At 62.2% G+C, this 25,550-nt stretch overlaps 1 protein-coding gene across 1 annotated transcript; it reads right to left on the reverse strand.

Annotated features, from left to right (window-relative positions):
* Positions 1-114: 114 nt before the first annotated feature.
* Positions 115-25,550, reverse strand: USP36 (ubiquitin specific peptidase 36). Its single transcript, XM_054708911.1, has 21 exons — positions 25,489-25,550; positions 23,123-23,287; positions 20,993-21,249; positions 20,271-20,492; positions 15,901-16,011; positions 15,248-15,350; positions 12,929-12,996; positions 12,462-12,532; positions 11,936-12,018; positions 11,023-11,134; positions 9,897-10,037; positions 9,260-9,360; positions 8,415-8,553; positions 6,342-6,998; positions 5,676-5,803; positions 4,327-4,872; positions 3,799-3,983; positions 3,552-3,653; positions 2,583-2,698; positions 2,162-2,312; positions 115-1,867 (listed from the first exon to the last, which is right to left on the reverse strand). The coding sequence occupies exons 2-20, from the start codon at positions 23,158-23,160 to the stop codon at positions 2,181-2,183; spliced, it is 3,312 nt and encodes a 1,103-aa protein (XP_054564886.1). The 5' UTR covers positions 23,161-23,287; positions 25,489-25,550; the 3' UTR covers positions 115-1,867; positions 2,162-2,180.

The raw sequence follows: 25,550 nt of genomic DNA on the forward strand, positions 1-25,550 counted from the left end.
ATGTTTCTCTCTCACTGATGTTTCTAACTCTCTATCCCTCTCCCTTCTTCTCTGTAAAAAAATCAATAAATTTTTTTAAAAATCAAAGGAAAAGAAACAAGACATAGGCAAGACTCACAAAATCTCGTTACTTTATTGCACCAAGATCTTGGCAACATGGGGGTCCACAGCCCCTGGAGGGAAGTGCAGAGAACGGGGCGCAGACCTCCACGCAGAGGCAGCAATGGCGGAGCCGGGGGATGGAGAGGCGGCCCCTCCCACAGACCCCGGGCCCCCACGCCTCCACTCTAAACACAACGTTAAATTAGACCCAGGTTCTAAGTGAGCGGAGGCCCGCTGTTATAAAAGCTCGTTATTTATACACATACACATATGCACACGTCATCGAGAGTTGGACTCACTTCCTGGGCCCGCCCGGCCCGGCCCAGTTTGGTGCGTGGTGCTGGGATGTCGTGGGAGGGAGGGCTCGCCTCCAACAGAGACAAATGCTCAGCGCTGCCCACGGTGACGGGTGACAGGTGACAGACATAGCTCCTCAGGAGGTTCTACAATGACCCATGGAGGAGGCTGGGAAGAGGGCGGGCCGATGCCGAGGGACGGGCGGGAAAGAAAGGGGATGAGTCTGTCAGACAACAGCGCCCTCACCCCGCCAGGCGCGCAGGAAATGGGGAAGCCCTCCCACGGCCACGCCCCGCGCCACGCCCCGCACGAAGACAGCCCTGCCCAGAGGCACACCTCCCCTTCGGAGGCAACAAGCGACGAAGTGCAGGTCTCTGAACAGGTGAGGCTGACAGGCCGAGGCCAGGCCCTTGCGAAAAGGCAGAGGCTCGGCCCAGCGGCCGCTGGCATCTCCTCCCAGCTTTTCAGAGAAAACGAACACAGGAAGGAACACCCAGACGACCCCCTGGAAAAGTGCACACACCTCCCCACAGCCCCCAGGGCAAGGGCAAGGCGGTCCGGAGGGGCGCGGGGTGAGCGCAGGCCAAGGCGGCGGCTGTGAGGACGGGTCCACGCAGCCCTCGGTCCGGCTCCCCGTGCAGCAGGTCCCAGAGAACGGAGCCGCGACTGTCAGATGGACTCGTACCCTTCTACCCGGGGTCACCTGTGACTGTTCTGGAAAACGTCACCCGACCGAGGATTTCCCATGATTTACTTTACACGTGTGCGGGCCCGGCTGGAGCGAGGTAAAGCGATCTGCGGTTACGGTCGGCTAAAGTGAAAAGCACTCCCACGCGGAGCAGGGGAGCCGGGATCCGCAGGAGCGAGGACACCGCTGCTGGCGCCCAGGCCCGGTCAGAGGTGCGTGTGAAGCCGGAACAGGAAGAGGACCGACCCCACGGCGCCACCTGGACCGAGGCCGCGGCCTGCGGCTGAGGGAGGTCGGGAAGGCGCTCAGAGCAAGCAGCAGCCGACGGGCAGGGGCCGGCTCAGCAGTCCAAGCCCCAGCCGCCCGCTCCCGAGAGCGTCCAGTCCCCTGCGAGGACGGAGGCCGGGCCGCCTCGCTCCGCTTCCTGAGGTGGACGGTAAGGCAGGCAGAGCGCAGGCGGGGGCCGCGCAGCCACCGGGAGCAGGTGGTGGACGGCCCGCCGAGAACAGCAACCAGCCGCCACGTCACCCAGGCGCGCAAGCACACGAGCGCGCGGCCACCAGCCCCGCTCCGTCCACGCCGGCCCAGCCGCGCCGCCCAGTCCCCGCCGGGCAGCTGCCTGCTCCACCCGCACGGTGTGCTTTGTCACCAGAGGCCCTGTCCCCGGAAGCGGGAGCCTCGGCGCCATCCTCCGCGCAGGCTGGCGGTGCAGGCCCGGGGGTGACCCGGCCAGGAGCCCACGCGGACCACTCCCAGGAGGTGGTGCCCGTCTCCGAGTGTCTGTGGGGCAAACAACAGTCATCCTGACGGAGAAAGGGCCCTGGAGTCCCCTCCCACCTCCAGCGCGGCCCACAGGGACCACCCGGGCCTGGGATGGAGCAAGGCCTCCTCTGCAAGTGAGCCGTGTGCGTGCGCCTCACCCTGCACCCCACACCCTCGCCCCGTGCACTCTCACTCACTCCACCACACACACTCACTCCACCACACACACACACACACCCGCACTCACATATACACTCACATTCACGCACACACTCATTCGCACTCACACACCAACCCACAGCCCACACTGACCTATCTCGGCAGCAGCGGCTCAGCGGCGGTAGCTGAGGCTGGCGGCCTTGGCTGGGTGAGTCACAGACCAAAAGTTCCGTCTGTTCTGAAGTTTCTGGAAGGCATTGAAGTTTCTTTTCCTTTCTCTCTTGAACTTTTTAATTTTCTTTTCCTGTTTCGAGAATCACAGGTGTCACACCTGCCAGAAGGGCTGTCCCGGGTCCCAGCGGCCACGACGTGCGACACCACTCTCCACGCGCAACATAACCAAGCCCCACTTCACTGATGAAGGGACCGGAGCGACCGGGGACCAATGCCCTGCCCGTGGCCACATTTACGGCGGCCAAGCAGCACCTGAACCCGGCACCTGGCTCCAGTCTGGGCCGCAACCACGTCCAACTGCCCGAGAACCAGGCCCTCCCGGACCGCGGCTGCGCCGTACCTTCCCACGATCAAACTCTTCATCCCAGTCGTCGATCACCGTGGAGGCGCGGGCCAACCTGCTGTCGTGCATGGCATCCCGGCTAACGGCCGACACCTCGCCACCCCACGTCAGAACTGCAAGACACGCGCGTGTGGGCACCTCGGATTCCCACCACCCTCATTTCTCTCTTAGTCTCCTTTTTAAGAAAGCTAACTTTGCCTTAACTGGTTTGGCTCAGTGGATAGAGCGTCGGCCTGCGGGCTCAAGGGTCCCAGGTTCGATTCCAGTCAAGGGCATGTACCTTGGTTGCGGGCACAACCCCAGTAGGGGGTGTGCAGGAGGCAGCTGATGGATGTTTCTCTCTCATCGATGTTTCTAGCTCGCTATTCCTCTCCCTTCCTCTCTGTAAAAAATCAATAACATGTAATTTAAAAAAAAAAAAAAAGCTAACTTTGCCGGGTGATATGGTTCTACAGATTGGAGGGTGCAATTCCCTGACACGTTGCCTGTACTCTGCACCGCATGCCACGCCCTCAGGCAGAGCTCCTGTCCTCACACAGCTGACCCTTGCCCAGAACTGCCCCCGCCCCCACCCAGCGTAGTTGTTTTAAACCCTCGGCCTCATCTGAGAAACAAACATCTCGTGTTCTTTCTCCAGGTCTGACTTACAGAAATAAGCTTGTGAATAAGAAGTCACCCTTGGGTGCTGGGCCAGTGCCGCCGCCCCCTCCCTCCTGGCCTGGCCTGTCCCCCGGGGTGCACGCTCTGTGCTCTCCCGCTCTCCTGCCCCTGGACCCAGGCAGAAGCTGTTCTGGATCCTTCCACAGATAACCCCCGTCCCGTGAGGACCAGTTCTTGACCTCTGCGCGATGGGGTCAGATGGGACCGTTTAGACACTCTCCCCATCTTTACAGCCAAGTGACGCCTGCGCTCTCGGGGCACCAGGATCCACCCCCAAAACGACAGAAGCCCAGGCTCGAGCAGCACCTTTCCTCCCGTAGGCTTTATCCGCCGCGCATTCCAGCAGCTCCCAGACCACGCTGGCGCCGCGCTCCCTGGTCCAGGAGCGCCCAGGAGCCGGCTCCGGCCCTGCAAGCAGACACACAGTGTGCGGTGGCAGCCCGCACCGCGGGAGCGGCCACCCTGGACTGAGCAGGGCTCCAGGCGTCTTCCCGCCGGAAGGGGGTTGGCACGAAGCAGCCCTCCCCCGCAGGACCTGCCCCGCCCGGCGCACCTGCGAGGTCCCCAGGACCCTGGCCGCTGACGGCAGGCGCGGGGCCGCTCCCGGGCACGGCAGGGCCTTCGCGGTGCTCCTTCCCTTCTCCTTCCCGCCGGGACTCCGGCTTTCTCTTTTTCTTCTTCTTTTTCCTTGGAGATGCTGCCGTGGCCTCTGGCTCGGGGTCCGAGGGGGAGCGGCTCCTGGGGTCAGCGTCAGCAGTCAGCTTCCTCCCCCTTCCACTGGCGCGTCTGACCCACAGTCACCCGACAAGCCCCACCCTGAGCCTGGCCCGGGGACCAGTCACGATGCTGCCCACGCCACAGCCAAGCAGGGGGCGCTGGAGCTCCACCCCGCCGAGTCCTGCAGGCGGTGATGCGAGTGCAGGGCAGCCGGGCTGGGTCAGGTGACCACCTGTGCAGTGCCGGCCCGGCATGCTGCCGCCACCCACTCGCCTGGGTCAGCAGGCTGGACCTGCAGGCCACACCCACCGGGAGTGGGGGGGTTGTTGGTGGGAAGGCAGGGTGTCTGGCTCCTGGCTCTCACCTGTGCCAAGGTGGGTCCTGGCGGAGGCAGGCTTCTCCTTCTCCGCCAAGGCCATCCCCTCCCTTCCTCCTCTTCTTGCTCACGTGGGGGCTGTCGGTCCTGCATCCCACCGGCCAGCCGTTCACCAGGCCCCGGCCGTTCACTGGCTGCTGCCCTCCCTCTGGCTCCGGGCTGGAAGCTGGTCGCTCCACGCTGCCCTCCTGCCTGCGCTCAGGGCTCCAGCGCTGCCCCTGCGCCTGCCCCTGCTGCAGGGGGGCGATGTCCGTGTCCTCGGGGCGCTTCCTCTTCCTCCTCCTCCTCTTCCCAGGAGGGGCCGCTGCCTCCCCCGTCTCTGAGCCCTGCCTCAGGGCCTCTCCCAGGTGCTTCCGTTTCTTCTTCTTACAAAGACCGAGGGGCTCGCTGGCCTCTGGCGGGTGTGGGGGGGCCCGAAAGCCCCCGTTGACCTGAGGCAGGGGAGCAGAGGCGGAGTTCGGGAGGCTGCTGGGCAGGGTGGCGGCGTGGGGGGGCTTTGGGAGGCCAGATGATCCGGGAATAGGCGACACAGCCCTGTGAGGACAGGCGGGCAGTGAGGACGGCTGTTCTGAGACCCAGGCCCACCCTCAGCTGGGGACCACCCCCAGGAACCTCGGCTTAAAAAAGTAGGTGTAAGTTAAAAAGACAGACTAGCGATGAAATTCAGGCCTACTTAAGGTCAAGGTTAACAAAAGTCATTGTCTCTCTCTTAGTTTCTCATCACCAAGCAGTACAATGTGTGTCTGCAAACTGCAATGTTTTTCATTTTTGATTCACACGTGTAAAAGCTGCACTGGGCAATCAATCCCCACCCTCCGGAGTCTCGGGGTGTCCAGGCACGAGAAGGGCCGGACAGGCCTGCGCATCTTCACCTCGGACTGTCCTCTGGGATCTGGGGTTCAGGGAAACCAGGGAATCCGATTTCACCAGGGGGTCTCCCAGCAGAACGAGCGGGGACGAGGGACGGGTCTAGAGCAGGTCGGGTTCGGCTCTGATCTGCGTCCCGCTCGCTATGGACCCGGAAAGGTTAACTCTCCGCATGAGAGCCCCCCCCCCCGACAATGGCTGACCAGAACGCCGGCCTCCGGGGACCAGTCATTGCCACCATCTACACAGAACAAGCTCCGAGGCCCACAGACTGCACTACCCTCTCCGCTCTGCGTCTCCCGGAACTAACGCCAAACAGAGAAAAGCGCCCAGGAAATACCTCACACCTTCAGGACCTGCCCTGTGCGAACAGAGGCCTGTCCAGCCGCACGCTGGCCTCCCGCGGCGGCCCCGCAGCTCTCGCGGGAGCGCGGGGAAAGCAGCGGCCCCCGGCCCGGGCCCGCGCTTACCTGGCCGCACCGACAGGCCGGGCGCAGGCGGCGGCGGGGTGAGTGGCTTTCCTGGGGTGGGTGAGGTCGGAGAGTGGCGGGAGGGGCGGCGCTCGGTCAGTGCCGGGGGCCCTCCGCAGGGGGCTGGCCTGCAGTTATTGACATAAATAAAAACTTGGTGGTCTAAAAAAGTTGTGGTGAGTGAGAGGAAAGATAAATGTAAAAAAACAAATGAACAAACACAAAAAACAAATGAAAGAGTTCAGAAAGCAGGATGGGGACAGCGAGGGGTGGGGGGTGATAGAAGAAGAATCAGAAGTGTTTTTGGTTAGAAACAAAAAGGAAAAGGAAGGAAATTTCAACAAAAACCCAAGCAGGCCCACTCCACCACGGAGCTCTGCGTTGCACCCAGAGGTGCCAGCACCCGGGTCCTGCGGCCACCCCGTGCTCGGAGCACCGTGAGCCAGCACCCCGTCCTCCCTCTGGATCCTGGTTCCTCCCCTTGGAGAGGGAGACCTGCACCGCCCCAAGTCTCCGTCAGCACATGGAGTGACGGTGGGAAATCAGGGTTCCCTGAACCCCGACTCGGGGACAGCCCCTCTGATCTGCAGTGCCCAGGAGGCCCAGGGTCTCGCTCCCCCAACCAAAGCCGCCCGACACTCCCAACCACGACACCCCAACACCCACCTTCTTGGCAGAAAGGGCCAGCTTCTTGGCGGGCGGAGGAGACATGGCGTTTGCGGGCTCGGTGGCCATGTTGCTCAGGGCGGGGGACCGCGGCTTCACCGCCGTGGAGGCTTCACCGTTCAGCAGCGCCCTGGGCGAGCCGGCCGTGGGGGTCCTTTCCTGAGAGTCACAGAGGCGGGCGGCCCCGGTCCTGGGGGCTGGGGGGCCCTGGGCGGGGTCGCTGCTCCCGGGGTGCTCGGGGCTGGAACTGCTGGAGGCTGCCCTGTCCGGGGCAATGCCCGCAGGCCCGTGCCCGTTGGCAGTCGCTGCAGGCACGAGCTTGGGTGAGGTAGAGAGGCCAGCGGCCCTGCCATCCCAGGAGCCTGGCCTGTGGCTGTCACACCTGCCGCTGGCACCGTGGGACCCCGGAGAAGTCTTGGGGGGCGGGGAGAGGTGCTGCAGGGGGGCTGACTTCTTGACTTTCTTTCCAGGCTCAGCCAGGATGGTCGGCAGGGGGGTGGGTGCTTTGGAGAGTCGGGGGGAAGGGGACCCCAAGGGCAGCTTTGGAGGAGTGTGTCCATTCTGAGTCTTCGGGCCCGACAGGAAGCCGTTCCTGGACACGGGCACACCCGTCTCCTCGGGGGCCTGCAGCTTCCTCACGGCCACTGGGTCCGCTCTCTGAAAGACAGCGGGCGGGGCGGTCAGACCTGGCAGCGATCCGGCAGGTGAGGGCACGGCCACGGCCTCGGCACGCAGTCAACACGCTGTTACTTCTTTAAACTCTCTCCCCCGCGGGCGTGGATCTATAGTCACCTTCGCCGTGAAAGCAGTCGTTCCCACCACGGTTTGAGAAACACACCAAGTATAAAGGAATTACCACGGCCCCATCCCGCCGCAGAGCCGCTGATGAACACATGGCGTGCTCTCCTTGGGGCTTTGCGTCTGCGGGTTTGGGCCACAGAGGGAGACCAGCTGGCTTCCCGACCGATCCCTATCTCAGGCTCTCAGTAAGGTCTGCGATGTGGGGCGAGCAGCCCTCTCCTGCCCTGGAGGCCACGCAGCTGCACGGTCTCCAGGGGTCCCGGAGTGACGGCCACCGGCAGTCCTCACCCCCCGCAGACCCACTCCATCAGGACGCCAAGCCACGGCTCCGCGTTTGATGCCCCGCCTCCCACCCAGGCCTGAGTCCGAGCATTTACCAGCGCAGCCGCCCAACCACTTCCGGGCTGGTGGAGTCTGCTTAAAATCTACTTGTTAAACGAACAAACGGCTGATCTGTCTCCGTGTTGGCCCATGTGACTGTTTGGAAATGGAACGGCGGGCTGTGAACGTGTCCGTGATGGCGCCGCAGTCGGACCCACGGCGTCCACCGTTCCCTCTCACCAGCGAGGGTTTCGGTTTCAAACGTTTGCTCAGTGACCCTGCGTCCGCCTCCCGTCGCTTCAACGCCGGCGTCCTCTGCACGGCCCCAGGGTGGCTCTGCACCCCCTGAGCGACTCCTGTGCCTGCCTCACTGCTGTTAGTAACACTGCGCCCAGCTTCCCCCAGAACACTTCAAACACACACAAAAGTAACTTCAAAGGCGTTTCTTAGTTGTTAACGTTTTGCCACATTAGTGCGCATGCACTCCCCCCCATTTCTCTTTCTAACCATTTGCGTACATTTTGGACACGACCCCTTTCCCCTCCCCCCCCCAAGTACCTCTGTGTGCGCTCCCGAGAATAAAGGCTTCCACACCCAGCGAACACGACTGAGTCAGGAAATCAGCACTGTTCCCCTCGCGCCCTCGGCATTAAGCGCTCCCGATGCTTCAGGCCAAGAGGCTGCTCAGCGAGCCTGTCCCTGTGCTTGTGGCAGCTGGTCCCGAGCGGGGACACAGCGCGACCTAGTCCTGAACTGCTGGGTCATCGCTGACCCTCCCCCGCTCACCCTGTCAGCTGACGACCGACTTCAGAGAGAACACGGACCAAAGCAGGACAGACGTCTGCCTCTCCGGCCACCGGCACAGCGCGGCCTGCAGAGCGGGGCTCCCTCCACGCCCAGGAGGCACCGCGTGTGGCCGCTGTGCAGACTCCCACCCCCTTGAGGAGGTACCTTTCCAGGCAGCAGGGACGAGAGGGCCCCATTGCTGACGCTCTTCCTGCCGTGGTCGAGAACCCCACCGGGGCGGCCGGGGAGGGCGGAGCCTGCCCTGGAGATGGCGCCCTCGGGACTCTTCTTGGAGCTTGGAATTCTGTCCGAGAAGAAAACCGGTCAGGGACTATCCTACTGGCGCTGCGATCCTTAGAGCCTCAGTGTGAGAAGGGGCCAGCGTGAATGCAAGTCATGGTGACCGCTCCCTGAAATAAAGGAGAAGCAGAGCCCCAGAGACACCGACCTCCTGGTCCGTCTCCGAAAGCCCGCTTTGCCGAGCCCACGGGGAGCGGTTAGGTGCCTGGGACGTGTGCTCCGTACGCAGAGCGAATTAGTTAGAGCTCCAAGGTCAGAGGCTCCATTTATCAGGCCAGACCGACGCCTCAAGCCCCTCACATACGAGGTCGCAAAAATGCCTCCAGGCTCCACGTTCTCCCACCCAGGTCGGTGACAACCAGCCCCCACAAAAGGCACCTTCCCAAGGTGCCCTGCTGCAGCCCCACCCTGACCTCTGACCCCCTCTGACCACGGAGCCTCCCCCTCTGACAAGTACTTCACGGCCCACCAAGGTCACTGCCCACGGAGGAAGGCGTGCTGGCTAGCCAGTGTCTCCGATGGGGCACTAAGAGAAGCGGTCACTTCCGCGTCACATTCACGTCACCTCGAGGGGGGCAGAGGGACTGCTTGGGCCTTCCCAGAGGCTCTGGCTTTTACAACAGCAAGAGGTCGCGGTCTGAATGTCCCTCCCGGTGGACACAGCCACCCCCACGATGGGCGGAAGGGGGCGGGGCGGGGGCGGGCATTACCGCAGGTAGAAGAGCACGTAGGCCTGCTGGTTCAGAACCACCTGGATGTTGCTGGAATGGACCAGGGAATCGTTCATCTGGTACCACTGCCCGCTGCTCGCCTGGAGCCGCCAGGGTGAGGGAAGACAAAACCAACAGCAGACTTCCCGTGAGCCTCACTTTTAAACAGGGAGCGAAGAGCCCGCTGTTCACCGCCCCCCGCATTAACTGGCAGCGATTCCACGTTAAAATGTCCGCTGCCTGCCGCACTGTGAACGCAGCCCCACGCTGTGCTGAGGCCCCTGCCTTCCTGGCCCGCGGTCCCAGGCTCTTGCTCCCGAGGGCATGTGGGCAGCTCCGATCAGCGAGGCGTCTCCACCACACTGGGCCTCCCCCGAGTCGTGTCCCGGGTTCTAGGCCAGAGCCCCGGGGGCAGCCCCTCCAGAGCCCCGCCCCAGTGCACGCGCACTGCTGACCCTGCGGACAGTCTCAGAGCCGCTGCCCCCACGCGCCGAGGCCACACGGGGCCTGAGCACCGCTGCAGAGCACGGCCACTCCTGACACGCATGCTGCAGAGGCTGCCTGTGCCTGGACAGACCCACCTGCCAACTGGCCGGGGGTACACCCTCCGCCACCCGCCGTGAGCGGGGCCACCGACCTTCACGTAGCAGTAGTAGTGGCCGGCGTGGCAGCTGTAGCCCGAGTGGACCAGGACGGCGTACAGCCCGTACACGACGGGCTCGCCGCTGCTCTGCGACATGTACGGGCGGATGTTCAGGAACTCGGGGTAGCCCACGTCCTGTGGGAAAGCCCAGAAGGCAGTTCAAGGCTCTGCGTCTGGCTCCCTGAGATCAGCACGCTGTGGTGCTTCCCTGCACATCCCCTGCCTTCCACTGAGGAACTCAAAGTTCAAAAGCCAACCTGCGCCCTAGGCTCGCGAGCCCAGTGCAACCTGGCCAGATGCGGGCCCCGGATCAAACGACCAGTGTTTCTCAAACTGCGTCCCGCTGGAAAGGAGGTCTACGAGTTCCGCAGGCAAGTCCACAGGACCTCCCTCTCCACCCACTGCTTCCCCTGACGGCCCGGGCCGGGCGCGGTGGAAGTTCCTAGCTACTAGTGCGGCCAATGACTCCCCAGACAATGAAGTCTAGAAAACCCTTCATAACCAATTCCCCTCTGGGAGAGTCACAATGCTACATAGCTTACTAAAGGCTCTGAGAAGGCCTGCAATTAAGAAGAACTGGCATTTCTGAAGCCGTGGAGCACAGAGCACTTCCAGGGCACGGCACTGCCGTTCTGCAGAGCTCCAATCGGGGAAAGGCTGATCGGAGCCAGCCGGCAGGAGGCTGAGGCTCGGCAAGGGCCTTGCTCCAAACCGTATCATGAGGCTCTGACAGGAACACACCTCTAACTTCTATGCAACACGACAACGTCTGACAGAACACAACTGTGCAAAAAGTACGCTTTACTCCACATCCACAAGCCACAGCCTGTGAGCGCACCCGGTCTAGATACGAACAGGACACGGAGGACCAGAGCCTCACAGCCCGTGTCCATGTCCATCACACGCACTCTTCAGGACGTGACCTTGCCCTTGCACATCAGGAGCAGCCCAGCCCGGGCGAGGATGGGAAAGTCTGGGAAGACGGTGGTTCTCGGACAGGACTCAGCGTGTGTAACAACCGTTGAGAGGTTTTGTAAAAAGTGCAGATTGCCAGGCCCGTCCTCCAGGGATCTGCACTCACTGGCTCTGGGGGGGAGCCCGAGCCCGCGGGGGCACTCACCTTGGTGATCTTGCCCCCGCTGAAGTTGGCGAAGCGCTTGAGGGAAAGCGTCAGGACGTTGGACGCCCTGTGGATGGTGAAGCGCTTGCTGGCGGGCACCTTCTTCTTGCACCTGAGGGGGGGTGGGGTCAGCTCGTGCGCCAGGGCCTGTCCTCACACGAGTCAGGAACAGTCACTGCGCGGTAACAACGGCTCTTCCTGAACGAGACGTGTGGCTCCCGCCTCCCTACCAACCCGCCGACACCACTGGGGGGAAGGGCAGCCACGGCAGGAAGCAGACCAGGCAACGCGAAGCACCTCCCAGCTCGAGGCTGAGACGCAGAAGGGACTGTGGGCTGACGCAGCCAAGAACAACCAGCGCCGACCGGCTGGTGACAGCGGGGCAGGCAGGGATTCCCTGCACAAAGCCAGACACGAAACGAGGGGGAGGGGGCAGGCGCAGGGACAGGCAGCTCCCGAGCACGGGGCAGGCGTAGGGGCGCTAAAGGCGGTGTTTGGGCACAGAACGGTCAACCCAAAAGCAGGATTAAGGACACTGTTCTTTACAGCTTTTAAACGACCTAACTAGACAGTTAACGACACACCCCCACACTAAGCCTGCACAACCCCCGAAGGACGGGTCAGAGCTGCATCTGCCGAGGTGGAAAAATGCCAAGAAAATGCAAGAAATGGCAGTCGCGGAATGGGGTCACCTAAGGGCGGGTGGCAGCGGGGCCCTGCAGCAGATGGGGGCGTGCACGCCCCTGGGACGTGGGACAGGGAGGCCCTGGAGGGCACAGGGAGCGCCGTGCGAACGTGGGTCAGAGACCGCGGGCACTGTGTCTGCGGCCTGCAGTTTCCGGTTGGAGGACATGCTGATGGTCCTCACTGCGGGAGGGGCGCAGCAGTGTCAGGTCAGGTGACCGGAACTCACCTGGCGCACATGTAGGCATTCTCCCCGCTCAGGGCGTCCGGCTTCACAAAGAGCTCGAGCGCGCGCACGATGTTCGCCGCCTGCTGAGGGCGGAACGGAGCGTGAGCGCGGAGAAGGCTCCCTCCACAGCGCCAGCGCCAGGCCCTTCCAGGCCGAGCAGCAAACCCACACTTCGCTGGCACAGAAACTGGCCACCGGCTGCCACCTGGGACTCAAAGCCGTAGCGAAGGGACAGGGGAGCCAGGCTGCCCCCTTCCTGCCCCTGATGGAGCTGACCAGGGACTGGTCCCGGGTTCCACACACCTGCACGTGATCTTTGCTTTTTGAAACGAGAGAGAGAGAAAGGTGCATAGGAAAAAGGCTGGAAAGAAATGTGTGAACATTCCGGTTCCTACTGTGAGGAGGAGGACGCTAAGTGTCTGCCTCATCTGTGGGTGTGGGCGTGGGGGTTTGTGTGGTGTGGGGCTTTTTGCCCTTTGCCTTCGGGGTCCTATGGCAAACAGACCGGGGGCGGGGGGGGGTGTACCCGGATCTCCAGCGCCACGTCCAGGTAGGGGTCATAGGTGTCCGAGACGCTCTTGCACACGGAGCACTTCACTGCAACAGAGCAGAGGGGCGGCGGTGGGTGCAGGCATCCCCCCACCAGGAGTCCGAGCCCCAGAGCCACGAGGTCCCCTCGGCAAACCAGCCCCTCGAGACCCCGGCATCCGGAGAGAGCTCACTGGCCCCCAGCGTCCATAAGACGACGTACATCAGGCCCAACGCTGCCCCGAGGAGCTAGGGCATCACGGGAAGAACTGCTGCCCTCACTGCACACGTGCTTGCCCGTTTGCTCACACTTCCTCCCGGGAACAGGGTGCCCATCAGGCACAGCACGGCCCAGACTGGGGCCTCGGGGGCCTGCCTAGGAAAGCCCAGCCTGGCGCTAGCTCTCAGCACCGCCCAGTTCACCCCAGTCCTGACAGGAAGGGGGAGAGAGGAGCTTCCGCTTACCACGCGACCTGAGGTAGCCTCCAAAAATCTGGTGGACCAAAGTGGTGGCCTGCGTTTGACGGTCCAACCTGTGAAAGAGCCACAGCCGTCAAGCGGATGCCAGGACACAGCAAAGCAGCGCTGGTACCCCACCCAGTGCCCCGCCCACTGCACACCCCGGACATTCCCCACCACCCGGAGTCTGGCATACCCAGCGGGAGTCTCGACAGGACCCCGGCAGTGCTCGGGTCCACATGGCCCGCTCCCGTGGGCGGCCTCGCTCCCACTCCCCTGCCAGGTCCCACTCCGTCCTGCACGGTCACCTCACCCTCCACTGGCTGGGCATGTAGCAGCCTCCGATCTGGGACAGAGGCCACCGAGAGGTCCTCTCCGCAGGACAGCAGGGTCCCAGGTAGGGGCTCAGGTCGGGCAAGCCTGCATTCAAGTCCCCCAGCCCGTTCACTAACTACAGGATGCAGAGCACAATGCCTGAGCGTTCATGTAAGAAGATTCTCGGAGCAACACCATATCCAGCCTCTGCTCCGGGTTTTCACTCGCAGCCCCTGCACCTGCCTGACTCATCCCTCAGAGCCACCGAGACCGCCAGGACACAAGTCTAATGGGCCCTTAGTCTAAAAAAGATGAAAACTCCACAGGGAACACACACCATGGCCCACTCCCTCCCAGGACAGCGTCCCCTCCACCAGCACCTGCCCCCATCTCCCCAGACACGACTCCCCGCCAGGGCTCCTCACCACATGTAGCAGCCTGGAGGACTCTACACACAAGCGCGCGCACGCGCACAGACCCACACACACACACAATAACATGCTTGCACGGCCTCCGCCACCCGCAGAGCGTGCTGAAGGCCCCGTCTCAGCCTGCTGGCCCATCTATGTGACTGCTGACAGCAGGGCCACCCAGACCCCGGAGCTCAGTGAGGAAAATAACTCCAGGACACACGGGACCAACAGTCACCAAATTCTTATCTGCAAAGCCAGGAAATGGAATGTGAGCAGCACCACCTCCCAGCGCCACCCCCGTCAGAAGGCAGCCAGGAGAGCCAACTTCACTGGCTCCCTCCCCTCCATGCGACGGCAGCTGCCAGGGCCACCCAAAGGGGCTGGGACGGAGCAAAGGGAACCACGGGACCCTCTCCAACGCCAGATCACCCGTAAGCAGGAAACGGAAGCGATGCCAGCTACCGGAACGATGCCGCCCCGCCTCGGTGCAGGTCTCGAGTGGTCCAGAAACACAAGTGAGGGGACGACAGGGAACCAGAGTTGGCCCGAGTCACAGAAACCCACAAGTATGCAGCTCTCAGGCTCGGGGTACCAGGGCACAGCTGGGGAGACCGCCCCAGAAGACGGTGATTCTCAGCCAGAAGGCAAAGGCAGGCGGGCTCCCCGGGTAACCGGGCGGTGAAGGGCAAGAGAAGCAAAGGAAGAACTCGGCCTGAAAAACCTGAAAATACCCCAGCCACCCAGCCCTGGGCCTCCAGCACCGAGTGCACTTCCCCGGGCCGGCAGGAGGGGGCGCCGGGTGAAAGCATTGGGAGTCGCCTGATTCAGGGGACAGATGAAAACAGCTTCCGTCCCAGCCAATGCGGTTCAAGCAGAAAACAGGAAACCAGAGGCAACCCTGCCCTCGATGAAAGCAAGCCCCAGACACAAGCAGAGGGGGAGGCGCAACCTGCGCTCCCAGCTGAGTGAGAGCATCTGGGGGGTGAAAGCCACCCGCGTAAGAAACTTGCCAACTCGAATAAAGAGAGTTAACTGAGCTCAGGAAGGACGCGGGAAAAGACTCGTGTCCGACACAGAGGCTGAGCTGCAAGTGCCCCTGCAGGAGAGCTCAGGTGAAGCCCGTTCCCAGACCCTAACCCTGGACCCTCCCCACCTCAGCCCAAACCCAAACTCCTCCGTCCTACCCCCAGCCCAGCCTCCCCAACTCTCCCGCCTCCAGGGTCTGGCGCATCCGCCTGGCACAGGGTCAGGGTCAGTCATGGTCCTGAGAGCTCCCCGTCTGGGCAGGGCCGGGGCCCAGCGCACTGAGGTGCTGCACCCACCCGCACAGCAGCCCCCGCATCCCCCAGGCCTCAGCCGGGGGCGGAGGGGAGCCGGCGGGAGGCTGCGTCCTGGGCTCTCCACTCGGCACTCACACCCTCCCGAGCTGAGCACCACCCGGGCGCTGGCGGGACAAGCACGGGGGCCTTTCCCAGGGAGCACGTGCAGCCCGACTGAGGTCAGCAGGTCTGGACCGGATGCCACGGCACAGAGGGAATGGGGTGCGAGTGAGGCCTGGCCGCCCCCCGTGAGGAAAGGGGGGGAGGGCAGCACGTACTTGGCGTAGCCGTTCAGGCAGGCCTTCTGCATGGCGTCGATGGTGTACCGCAGGAACTCATGTGCGTCCTCCTGGTTCCCGAAGCGGAAATGCCGGGCAATCTCTGCGGAGAGGAGCATCGTCAGACGGGAGGGGGACCCTGCCTCCTCAACGCCCCACACGCGTGCCCGCCTCCCGCGACCGGTCCACGGCAGACCTGTGCAAGGGCAGCGAGGAAGCAAGCACACGCACGTGACACCCCCTCATGGCCCAACTTTCCAGGTGAGACCAGAGGGCTCAAACCCTCCCACTAGACAGGAGCGGAGACTCGGGGTGCCCACACCGGCCGTAAACCCACCTTGATCCCGTGTTCCCAAGCCGACGCAGCACGGGTGAATCGTTATGCTTCAACCCACCTGGCTCCCAACACCAGCTACCTGTCCGGCCCGGTGGGAGGCCATCGGACTTGGCCTCCCCCCATCTCCATCGCCCGCTCACTCACGCTCACCTGCCCCCACTATGACACCGTCTCCACAGACCCCAACCACAGCCCTTCAGTGTGCACCGCCAGCCCTCCACACCGTCATTGGCCCTGAAGTCTTGGGGCGCCCCATCCCCCTCCACTCCCAGCAGCCGCTGCAGAGCCAGCCGGCGGGAGGCCGGGACCCACTTACTTCTCAGGTCCCGGATGAAGGACACGGGCTTGATGGCGTTGCCGCTGTTGGCGAAGGCCTGCACGAGGTGGTTCTGCATGACGCACAGCATGCAGAAGCTGCCCTGCGGACCTGCGGGCGAGGCCTGAGGTGAGGCTCCCCCCCACACACATACATGAAGGGGCCGTGGCCAGACTCCCCACTTGCCTCAGGGGCCACGACCCCCCGCAGCCGTGCTCCTCTCACCCGTGACTGTTTCTTGAGCACATTTACTTAGAGATCAAGCCTGGTGCTCAAGGCGGAGTGTGGGGCCATGTTTCTCTGACTCCAGCTGCATCACAGGGCCAAAGCCAGAACACTCAGGGCTCCTGCCCCCGCCTGCCCGCTGCTCCCAGGAGATGCCCGCTCCCGTGTCAGGGCTCGGGAAACTTCTGTGAGGCCCCATGTGGTCAACAAGTCCTGTCTGTGGGCCACCCAGCCTGGTACATGGTGCCAAACCACCAGGTGGCAGACACGTGCCCGAGTGCTGGCAGCAGCCGCCCCGCCAGGCCGAGTCCATCACCGATACTACCGTTCCGCCCCAGGCACGCGGCCCGACGGGCATGACTTGCCTTTATCGAAAGCTCTGAGATACTGAGAAGCAGAGAAGCAAAGACTGTCCCAGCACCCAGCTCACGTGAGGTGTCCAGAGTGAGGCACTCGGAACCCTGCACCCCTCCCCATGCTCCCAAGCCCCTCCCGCTCCTTCATCACAGACCACAGACCACAGCCCGAGCCAGGCCATCGCCACCCCGACCGCCTCGGTGTGTGAATGAACTGCGCGCCCGTCAACGGCACGGCAGCTGCGGGCAAGCTTCCCTTGTATCGACCGCACACACGGTGCGTGTCACCACAGCTGCTGTCCAACTCCCGCAGCCTGCGCTCAGCCCTCGCACACGGGAGAATGGCCCTGAGGGGCGGAGCACAGCCCGCTACAAAGCCCCTGCTGGGGCTGTACCCTCCCTTTCCTGCTGCCACGGTGACGCTGCCGAATGGCCCGGGCCCGCATCCTGGTGTGCGACCTCGTCTCCAAGGGCAAGCGTGTCCTGCACAGTGAGACCTCTCCAGGCAGATCCCACTCCATCCCTCACTCTCCGTCAGCACCGACACCAGCAGCCAGGCCGCCTCGGCGTCAGCACTGAAGCAGCACGCAGCTGTCTGCTGCACACACAGCAATGCCACTACGGCCCCAGCCGGGTGGCTGAGTCAGCTGGAGCGCTGTCCCGAACAAAAGACTGTGGGTTCGGGCAACCGATCCAGGCTCCTCTCACTGTGCTAAGGACAGGCTGCATCCTCCGGGACACCGGGCACGGTTTCTGTCTCGCTAGGACCCGTGCGGCTGTGGCCCAGGCTTGTGGCAGGAACCACGCGGCTCCACGCCAGCAGGCCCTTGGTGTTCAGGGCACACTTCTGTGTCCTTGAGAACCCACACACGGCCTGTCCGAGGGGGAGGCCAGCCAGGCCCGGTGCGGGGTCTTCCTGCGCTTCGCTCTGAGAAAGCTCGAAGCTCAGGTCTAGGGCCGTGGTCGGCAAACTCCTTAGTCAACCGAGCCAAATATCAACAGTACAACGATTGAAATTTCTTTGGAGAGCCACATTTTTTAAACTTGAACTTCTTCTAACGCCACTTCTTCAAAATAGACTCGCCCAGGCCGTGGTATTTTGTGGAAGAGCCACACTCAAGGGGCCAAAGAGCCGCATGTGGCTTGCGGGCCGCAGTTTGCCGACCACGGGTCTAGGACATTTCAGAGAGGCAGGCCCCCCACGGAGAGCGGAAGTACGTCGTGCAACCCGAAACTTCTACGTGGCGATTGTCTTCCCACCCCCTTCTCCCTGCGTCTGGTTCTGCCCTCTTTACTAATTTTCAATTGCTTACCAATTTTTAAAAATCACTTGTTTTTTAAAACAAAGTCTTAGCACACACGTGTACTTAAGTACAAAATTGCTTTTCAACTTTACAAACAGGAACCCGTGCTGTGCGCAGCCTCCTGGAGGTTTCCCTCACCCCTCCCGGAGCTGTGGTCCGCACGCCTGCCCTGACCCACGTGTCCTTCCGTGGACAGGCCCTTGAGCTGCGGACTGTATCTTGCGTAGACACATACAGGCTTCCTGGTTTACACGAATCGGCTTTTCTGTAGAACTATGGGTAATAGGTTATCTGAAAGGCTGTTTTCCAAAATACGGCAAGTCCTCAACGTGGCCAATAGGTTCTGACACTTTGAGCAACGTGACGTAGAGCAAAACCAAGGCCCACTGACGTACGGGAGACGGAAGTGCCTACGGCTTCGTTATAACGAGAGGCTGTTATCTGAGGGTCTGCTGGGGTTCCGCCCGTTCAGACCAGGTGTATGAAGACCTCAGCAATCTTCACCCGCACCTTCGTCCTCCACAGGGCGGACTGTGCCCTGCCGTGACGTCAGCCTCCTGCACTTGGTCCTCCAGAGGGGGGAGTGTGCCCTGCCGTGACGTCAGCCTCCTGCACTTGGTCCTCCAGAGGGGGGAGTGTGCCCTGCCGTGACGTCAGCCTCCTGCACTTGGTCCTCCAGAGGGGGGAGTGTGCCCTGCCGTGACGTCAGCCTCCTGCACTTGGTCCTCCAGAGGGGGGAGTGTGCCCTGCTCTGGTTCTGCTGGCAGGTCCCTGTCCCCGCTCAGCGGGTGGTGAGCCAGGCTGAGCTTCTCTCCCACTCTTGGCCATGAGCGTCCTCTTCTGTCAGGTGCCTGTCCATCCTTCGTGTCCATTCCTTCATTTCCCGTTACTTTACAATTCTCCATTTATTCCTGGTACCAACCCTGTGTGTCCAGGCTTCGTCTCCCGCTGGTCTTTTCATCCTCAGTGTTTTTCATGAACAAGCTCTTCATTTCAATGCAGCCGATTTGTCAGTTTCCCGGAACGGCGGCCCGGAGTCTCGGTGAAGCAATCTCCCACCGCACGGCCACAGAGGCAGCGCCCACACGTGTCATGGCAGCATTACGCTTTACCTCGGACACTAAGTGTTCAGCCCTGTGTGTGTATTCTGTGACATGGGGACCGTTTCATTTTCCCACACGTAAACCCAAGGTTTTTAAAGTTCCCCTTATTTAAAATGAAGACACACGTATACATAATGCTGGTATATGGCACGGAGTCCGACTCAGCAGGTGAGGAGTGGGAGCTCTAAGAAGCCAGCAACACTCCCGAGGTCACAGAAAGAACCAGGCCGCAGAGCGGCGGGCAGCCCCGCACCGCGCTCCACAGCGGGACCAGAGGCTGAGGGGCCCGGACACCTGCGCCCAGGTGCGCACAGGGCTCGAGGCGTTCGCTGTGCTCTGTGCAGCCTGCCGCCTCCTCGCGTGAAGAGGAGACTCCCTTTCTCCCTCATGCTGTGCGTGTTTAACTCTGCGATCCAAGCTGAACCGCCTCCCAGAAGGAGCTGTGAGCGTCCTCTCTCTGCTCTCTAGGACAGTTTGTGAGGCTCTGGGACAATCTCATTCTTACAAGTTTCATCAAGCTCACCGTGAATCATCTCAGCAGGTGTTTTTCGTCACAAGATTCTGATGTAGTTTTAAGAGCTGGTAAAACACTGGTATAGTGACAGGTGTGAAATAACTGAATACACTTCCGGGGGGGGGGGAGGGGCAAAGGAGGGTACAGTCGGGAGTGCATGAGACATAGTTTATTCTTGTGTTATTATTAATCACTAGAGGCCCGGTGCACGGATTCGTGCACTGGTGGGGTCCCTTGGGCTGGCCTGCGCCTCGCAATCTGGGACCCCTCAGGGGATGTCGGAGAGCCAGTTTGGGCCCAATCCCCACAGGCCAGGCCGAGAGACTCTACTGGTGCACAGATGCATGCACCAGGCCTCTAGCATGCATCTAAGATCTTTAGCTAATTTCTCCCCCCCTCCCCCATCCCCTCGGAGATTCATCAGTCTGTTCCATGTTTCCATGCCTGTGGTTTCCCCTCCTGCGTTGAGTGTCTGACCCCTGGTGGTCAGTGCACATCATAGCTAGTGGCCAGTCGGGGGTCGCTTAGCCTTTTATATGTGTAGATTGCACTATTTTCCATACGAGCAACTATGAACCTCCTTTGCCCACCCTGTCATTGGACACATCTTTGAAAAACCCTTTTCCTTGTAGGAAGTATACTCAGAGAAGTTTGGAGACCGTTACTCCTCCTGAGTGGTGCATTTTCAGGGCCTGTCCCACGATGGGCACCCCTGAAGTTGGGTTTTATTGGTTACTAGGTGTCATGAATGTCACCCCTAGTGTGATCCAGGCTGCACGGTGGCGCCACCAGCACGCGGGTCTAATTAGCCCAGCCAGTTCCGGGCCTCGGAGCCCACCCCCACCCCCACCCCCACGCGGGCACTCACAGCTGCGCGCGTGCTCCCGGGAGAGCAGGTAGTTGGCCAGCGGCGGCGTGTAGGTCAGGCACTGCACGGTGGAGTTCAGGAAGCACGTGTTGCCCAGGTTGTGGAGCCCGGCGCCCACGCGGTAGACGCGCTCCCACTTCAGAGACAGCCGCTCCATGGGGAAGAGCACCTTCTGCGGGGCGGGGACTCCGTCGCCTCTGCTCTCGTACACGCGCTCGCAGCCTGGGACGGACAGGGAGAGAGGATGACGCACTTCTAGGCACAGAAAGGAATTGTTGCCATGCGCTTAGCAGGCACTTGACCGAACATGGCAGCGAAGGGTAACTGGTATCCCATTTACTGGAAGCTCCAGACAGCCCAGGAGCAAGCCTGCCGCCCCAGGATCTGCCCGAGGGCACAGGCCTAGAATTCAAGGCCTCCCACCGGCCAGAGGACAAGATGCAGGGAATGAGGAGCCGGAGGAGCGGGGCCCGGCCCCCTGCAGCCCACCCATTACTCTTGCTTCTTTCCAAGCCCAGATTTGTAAGGACACGATCTCTTTCTGCCCAGCCCCGGTCACTACTTCTGCAACCGAGATCCAGGGACCCCCCAGAAACTCACAGCTCTGACCAACCTGCTCTGGTTCCTACTCATCAGTCAACGCTTCGCCCACCCACTTGGTGACACAAATGCGTGCACCACCCAGTGAGGCCCTCTGCCCGCCCGCCGCCAGGCGTCTGTACCCTGTCTCCTGGCAGGTGGCTCATCCCCACGGGGGCGAGCGGCGCCCTCCGGCCTGGGGTTCAGCAGCACGTATTTGCTCCGCAGGAACTGCAGCTGGCAGGAGAAGCCCCGGCTGGCCGGCTCGAACTCGATCTTCTGCAGCAGGACCTTCTTGGCAGAGGCGGCCAGCAGCCTCCCCAGCTCGCCATCGTCGGCCGGGTCTTTGCGGCCGGGTTTCAGGGCTTCCTTCAGCTTCTCGACGATGGGCATGGCGTCACTGCGGGGCGAGAAGAACACCGGGCCCCGGTAACCAGGTGCCCAGAACAGAGTGCGACTGAAGAGCCCCTTTGTCACTGTGGACCCCACCACCAGGAGAGCTCCTCTGAGCGGCCGCCAGCCCTACGGAGGAAGCGTAAACCACGGAGATCCACGGAACCACGCACACACAGAGGGTCCACGCTGCTCCTGTCAGAGAGACAAGGTGCCTCCACAGAGCGCTGGACAGACAGGGCGGCACCAGGAGGCCGGGCACCTCGGGCGTGCCCTCCCCCTCAGAGTGTGTGGGCTTTGGGCACGTTCCATCCAAAGGCACGCGGGGGAGGGGGGGTCCTAACGTGTGCTCGGAACTAGGGAAACACCAGTTCTCGCTGGACACTCTGGTTACACCCACGTCCACGTAACCCAGGGGTCAGTGAGGCAAGTCAAGGAGCGTGCTTGTCTGCCCAGACCCATGCTCTCCAAATCGAAGCCACGGCCACACGAGGCCACCGACCACATGGAAGGAGGCCGCTTCAAACTGTGCAGTGAGTGTGGCACAGTATGGGAATGTAAAACACTCCTACAGTCTTTAGATCGCTATATGCTGAAATTATATTTGACATATATTTGGTTAAATAAAATAGACCATGAAGCTTAATTTCAACTTCTTCTTTTTTTTAAATATATTTTTATTGATGTCAGAGAGGAAGGGAGAGGAAGAGAGAGATAAACATCAGTGATGAGAGAGAATCATGGATCGGCTGCCTCCTGCACGTCCCACTCTGGGGAGTGAGCCTGCAACCCAGGCCTGTGCCCTGACCGAGAATCAAACCATGACTCCGGGTTCAGAGGTCAATGCTCAACCACTGAGCCCCGACGGCCGGGCTGCTTCTTGCTTTTTAACGTGGCTCGTGTAACACTTGAAATTGCATCCGTGACGGCATTGCTGGACAGGTCACCTGCATAAAGGTAGGGGGCAGGGACGGTGACGGGACTAGAATGGTCCACGCAAGGTGCCCAAATGCAAGCAGAGCGGCAGCAGCAGCCCGGGCTCGGGAAAGGGCAGGCCTCGCTGTCCTCTCAGCTATGAACTCCAGGGACAGTCACTGTGACTTCCCAGGTCCCCTAGTCTTTCTAGAACAGCGGTAACAACAGCACCACCGGTGGGTGTGAAATGAATGGGCCGACACGCACTGGATGAGGACTGGGCGCCGGCTAGAGGGAGGGTGCCGGTGGGGCGGCCACAGAAACTGACAGACAGGAAGCCCACACCTCTGCCGGCTTCTCCTCCCCACCCACAGCCAAAGCTCAGCACTACTCCAGCCCGTTAGAAAAACAGGTTCCCATCAGAACGATGGCAGCCCGCGGGTCCCTGCCCGCCACAGCAGCACCGACTAAGTTAGGAGCACCCCAGACCTAGGCTCTGATGAGAGATGTTCAAGTTTATGCCGAGAAGCATCTAATTTCACACATGGATCAAGTCTGTTTGTCTGTCAAAATGTCTGTCAAGTACAGAATTGTAAAATGTATCTTTAAAAAAGAAAGTACAGCCCTAACCGGTTTGGCTCAGTGGATAGAGCGTCGGCCTGCGGACTGAAGGGTCCCAGGTTCGATTCCGGTCAAGGGCACGTACCTTGGTTGCGGGCACATCCCCAGTGGGGGGTGTGCAGGAGGCAGCTGATCGATGTTTCTAACTCTCTACCCCTCTCCCTTCCTCTCTGTAAGAAATCAATAAAATATATTAAAAAAAAAAAAAAGAAGAAAGTACACGTTCTTTGAGGAGATAACAGCATCCTTGGGCGGGGGGGAGGGGGCGGGTCCTCTAAGAGCCCTCACCCCTGAACGGTCGCACGCAGGAATGGGTGAAAAGGCGGCGGGGACACGCGGCTTACCCGGGACGTGGGAGCCTGGGCGCGCCCTGCTGCAGCATGGGTCAGGCTCCTGGCCGGCGGGGCGGGGCGGGGCGGCTGGGCCCTCCACGGCATGTGCTCCTCGCGTGCGTTCGGCCGTTAAACCACCAAGGCTGCGAGCCTGACGTCCAGAACCGGCACCAGAACCTGTGAGGTAAACAGCATCCGTGAGGCGGTGTCTCGCCCGCCTCCCAGCCCCTCCCAGTGCGGAGCCGAAGGCGGGCACCTGCCGGGACAGTCGCTGAGGCTGGAGAAGCACCACAGCGAGGACCTAGGCAGAGGGGCGCTGAGTCACCCGCTACAAACCCGTCCCCGGGCAGGAGACGAAAACGTGCCTGTGTGAGCCTGCACGTCAGAGACCAGACTCACGAACAAAACCTCGTCTAAACCGCATTCCGTGGAGGAAGAGGGAATCACCAGGGAATGCTCTCCGGCTTTCCCGCTGCACGAACCAGCGAAATTAAAAAAAAATTTTTTTTGAAGGAGCAGTAAGAATTGCCAAATTTTCACTCTGCGTGGTGTGGACTTCCCCCCTTTAATTACCACCCATAGTCGCTATGATTACGTAACACTGAGGTGCTTTCAAGCACTTTAGGGTGAAAATGCTCAGACTCACACCATGTGGGGAGAACAGCACAGGGCCCCCTCACCCCCTTATTCAATGTCAACAGTTATTACTAAGCCGGTCCAACCATCACTATCCCTTCGTGACCCCTTCCTGCCCCCACAGGACCTTACAGCCAATTTCAGACACATCCTGTCTCCTCCCCGCGAACGCGGGCTTATCCACACAAAGCAGAACAGAACTGCCTACAGTGTCCATGCTGCAGTCAAAACTCTCCCCGCACAGGTGAGCCCAGGGGACAGGTGAGCCCAGGGGACCGCTGAGCCCGGGAGACCGGTGAGCCCTGGGGGACCGGTGAGCCCGGGGGACCGGTGAGCCCTGGGGGACAGGTGAGCCCTGGGGACCGGTGAGCCCTGGGGGACCGGTGAGCCCTGGGGGACCGGTGAGCCCTGGGGGACAGGTGAGCCCTGGGGACCGGTGAGCCCTGGGGACCGGTGAACCCTGGTCCTGGGCCAGCGCGGGTCCAAGGGCGAATGTGTGGGAACCCAGCAGCTCCAGGATGAAGAGCTTGGGAGACTGAACCCAACTTCATTGGAGGTAAGGGCCCGAAACAGCACCTGCCCCAGAGCCCGCTCCTCCACGTGGAGAGCCACATTTTGAACGGACGTAATTTCCCAGTTCTGACAGCAAGGCCAGCCTCTGCGTCTCTGGTACCGGCCCCCGTCCCTCCCCCCCCAGGAAGGGGTACCCTAAAAATGACTTCCCTGGAAGTGCGGGACCCACAGAACACTGTCCGGCATCACCAGCATCCCCCTGGACCACAGCTGGACAGACACACTCGGAACCAGGAAGGATGCGCCCTCCAGGCCACGATTCTCGTGGGGGGGGGGGGGACCCCTCCTCCCGGTGTTTTCTACCTCGGAGAGCGCTCAACCCGCTCCTCAAACAGGCTCTCCGCTCCCCCGAAGCCACCCAGCGTCACCCACGTGCGGGCGGGAGGAGCCGGGGAGGGCAGCGCTGGGCCTCCCGGGGGCGCTTTCGAGGGGGGCCGCCGGGCTCCCCTGCCCAGCCAGCTCCGGCCCCCGGCTTGGCCCCAGCGAGCTGAGCGCCCCTCCTTGAGGCCCACCCCGCACCCCGCACAGGAAGTCCGGCCTCAGGGTGCCACGCTAGCTCCTCAGACCCAGGGGAGCTCCGACAGGACCGACCGAGGCAACGGCACTTGAAACCCCACATCCATGACCGCAAGGACCCACCTTCTCTGGGCCGGGGTGGGGGGGTCCCCAACGCGCTACGGAGAGGGAGCAAACACGACCGGCTCCGCCGCCGAGCAGCGCGCTCCTCCCGGCCTGACAGCGTCCAGAGCAGGGCCAGCCCCGCGGGGAGGATGCTCCGGGGCCGACGACGCGGCCCAGCGCGGACACGGGCCGCTCCTCCCCGCCCGGCTCCCCGGGGCTGCTGTCCGCTCCGCCTCCGGTCGGGTCCGCGGGGGCAGCACACTGAAGCCGGGGCCTCCCCGCGGGCCCCGAGCCCCTCTCCTTCCACGCAGGCCGGGCCCTCCCGGTGGACCCGGAGCCATCACGGACACGCGCCCGTTTCCCCGCAGACCCCCAGCCCGCCCCGTGGGCCCTCAGACACGCGCCCACGTTTCCCCGCAGGGCCCCCGGGTGCGCCCGCGTCGGGCCGCAGCTTCCCGCGCAGCAGGCCCGGCGGAGGCCTTCCCCGCCCCGGCCGGACAGCAGCCTTGCCCCGGCCCACGCTCCGCCCAAACTCGGCCCCAACTTACAGGCCCGCGGCCCGCCCGCTGCTGCAGCCCCGGCGCAGGCGTCTGCTCGGCCCGGGCCCCGC

The sequence above is a fragment of the Eptesicus fuscus genome, chromosome 20 (genome assembly GCF_027574615.1).
Source record: "Eptesicus fuscus isolate TK198812 chromosome 20, DD_ASM_mEF_20220401, whole genome shotgun sequence".
NCBI lineage: Eukaryota > Metazoa > Chordata > Mammalia > Chiroptera > Vespertilionidae > Eptesicus > Eptesicus fuscus.

Bases quoted from the DNA above. Each gene is read 5' to 3' on its own strand.
- USP36 (XM_054708911.1), bottom strand. From the start codon at position 23,160: ATGCTGCAGCAGGGCGCGCCCAGGCTCCCACGTCCCGG. The intron at 11,135-11,935 runs GTGAGTTCCGGT...ACCCCCCCTCAG, and splicing joins AATGCCTACATGTGCGCCAG to GTGCAAGAAGAAGGTGCCCG. The intron at 9,361-9,896 runs GTCGGTGGCCCC...TGGCGGCTCCAG, and splicing joins ACTACTACTGCTACGTGAAG to GCGAGCAGCGGGCAGTGGTA.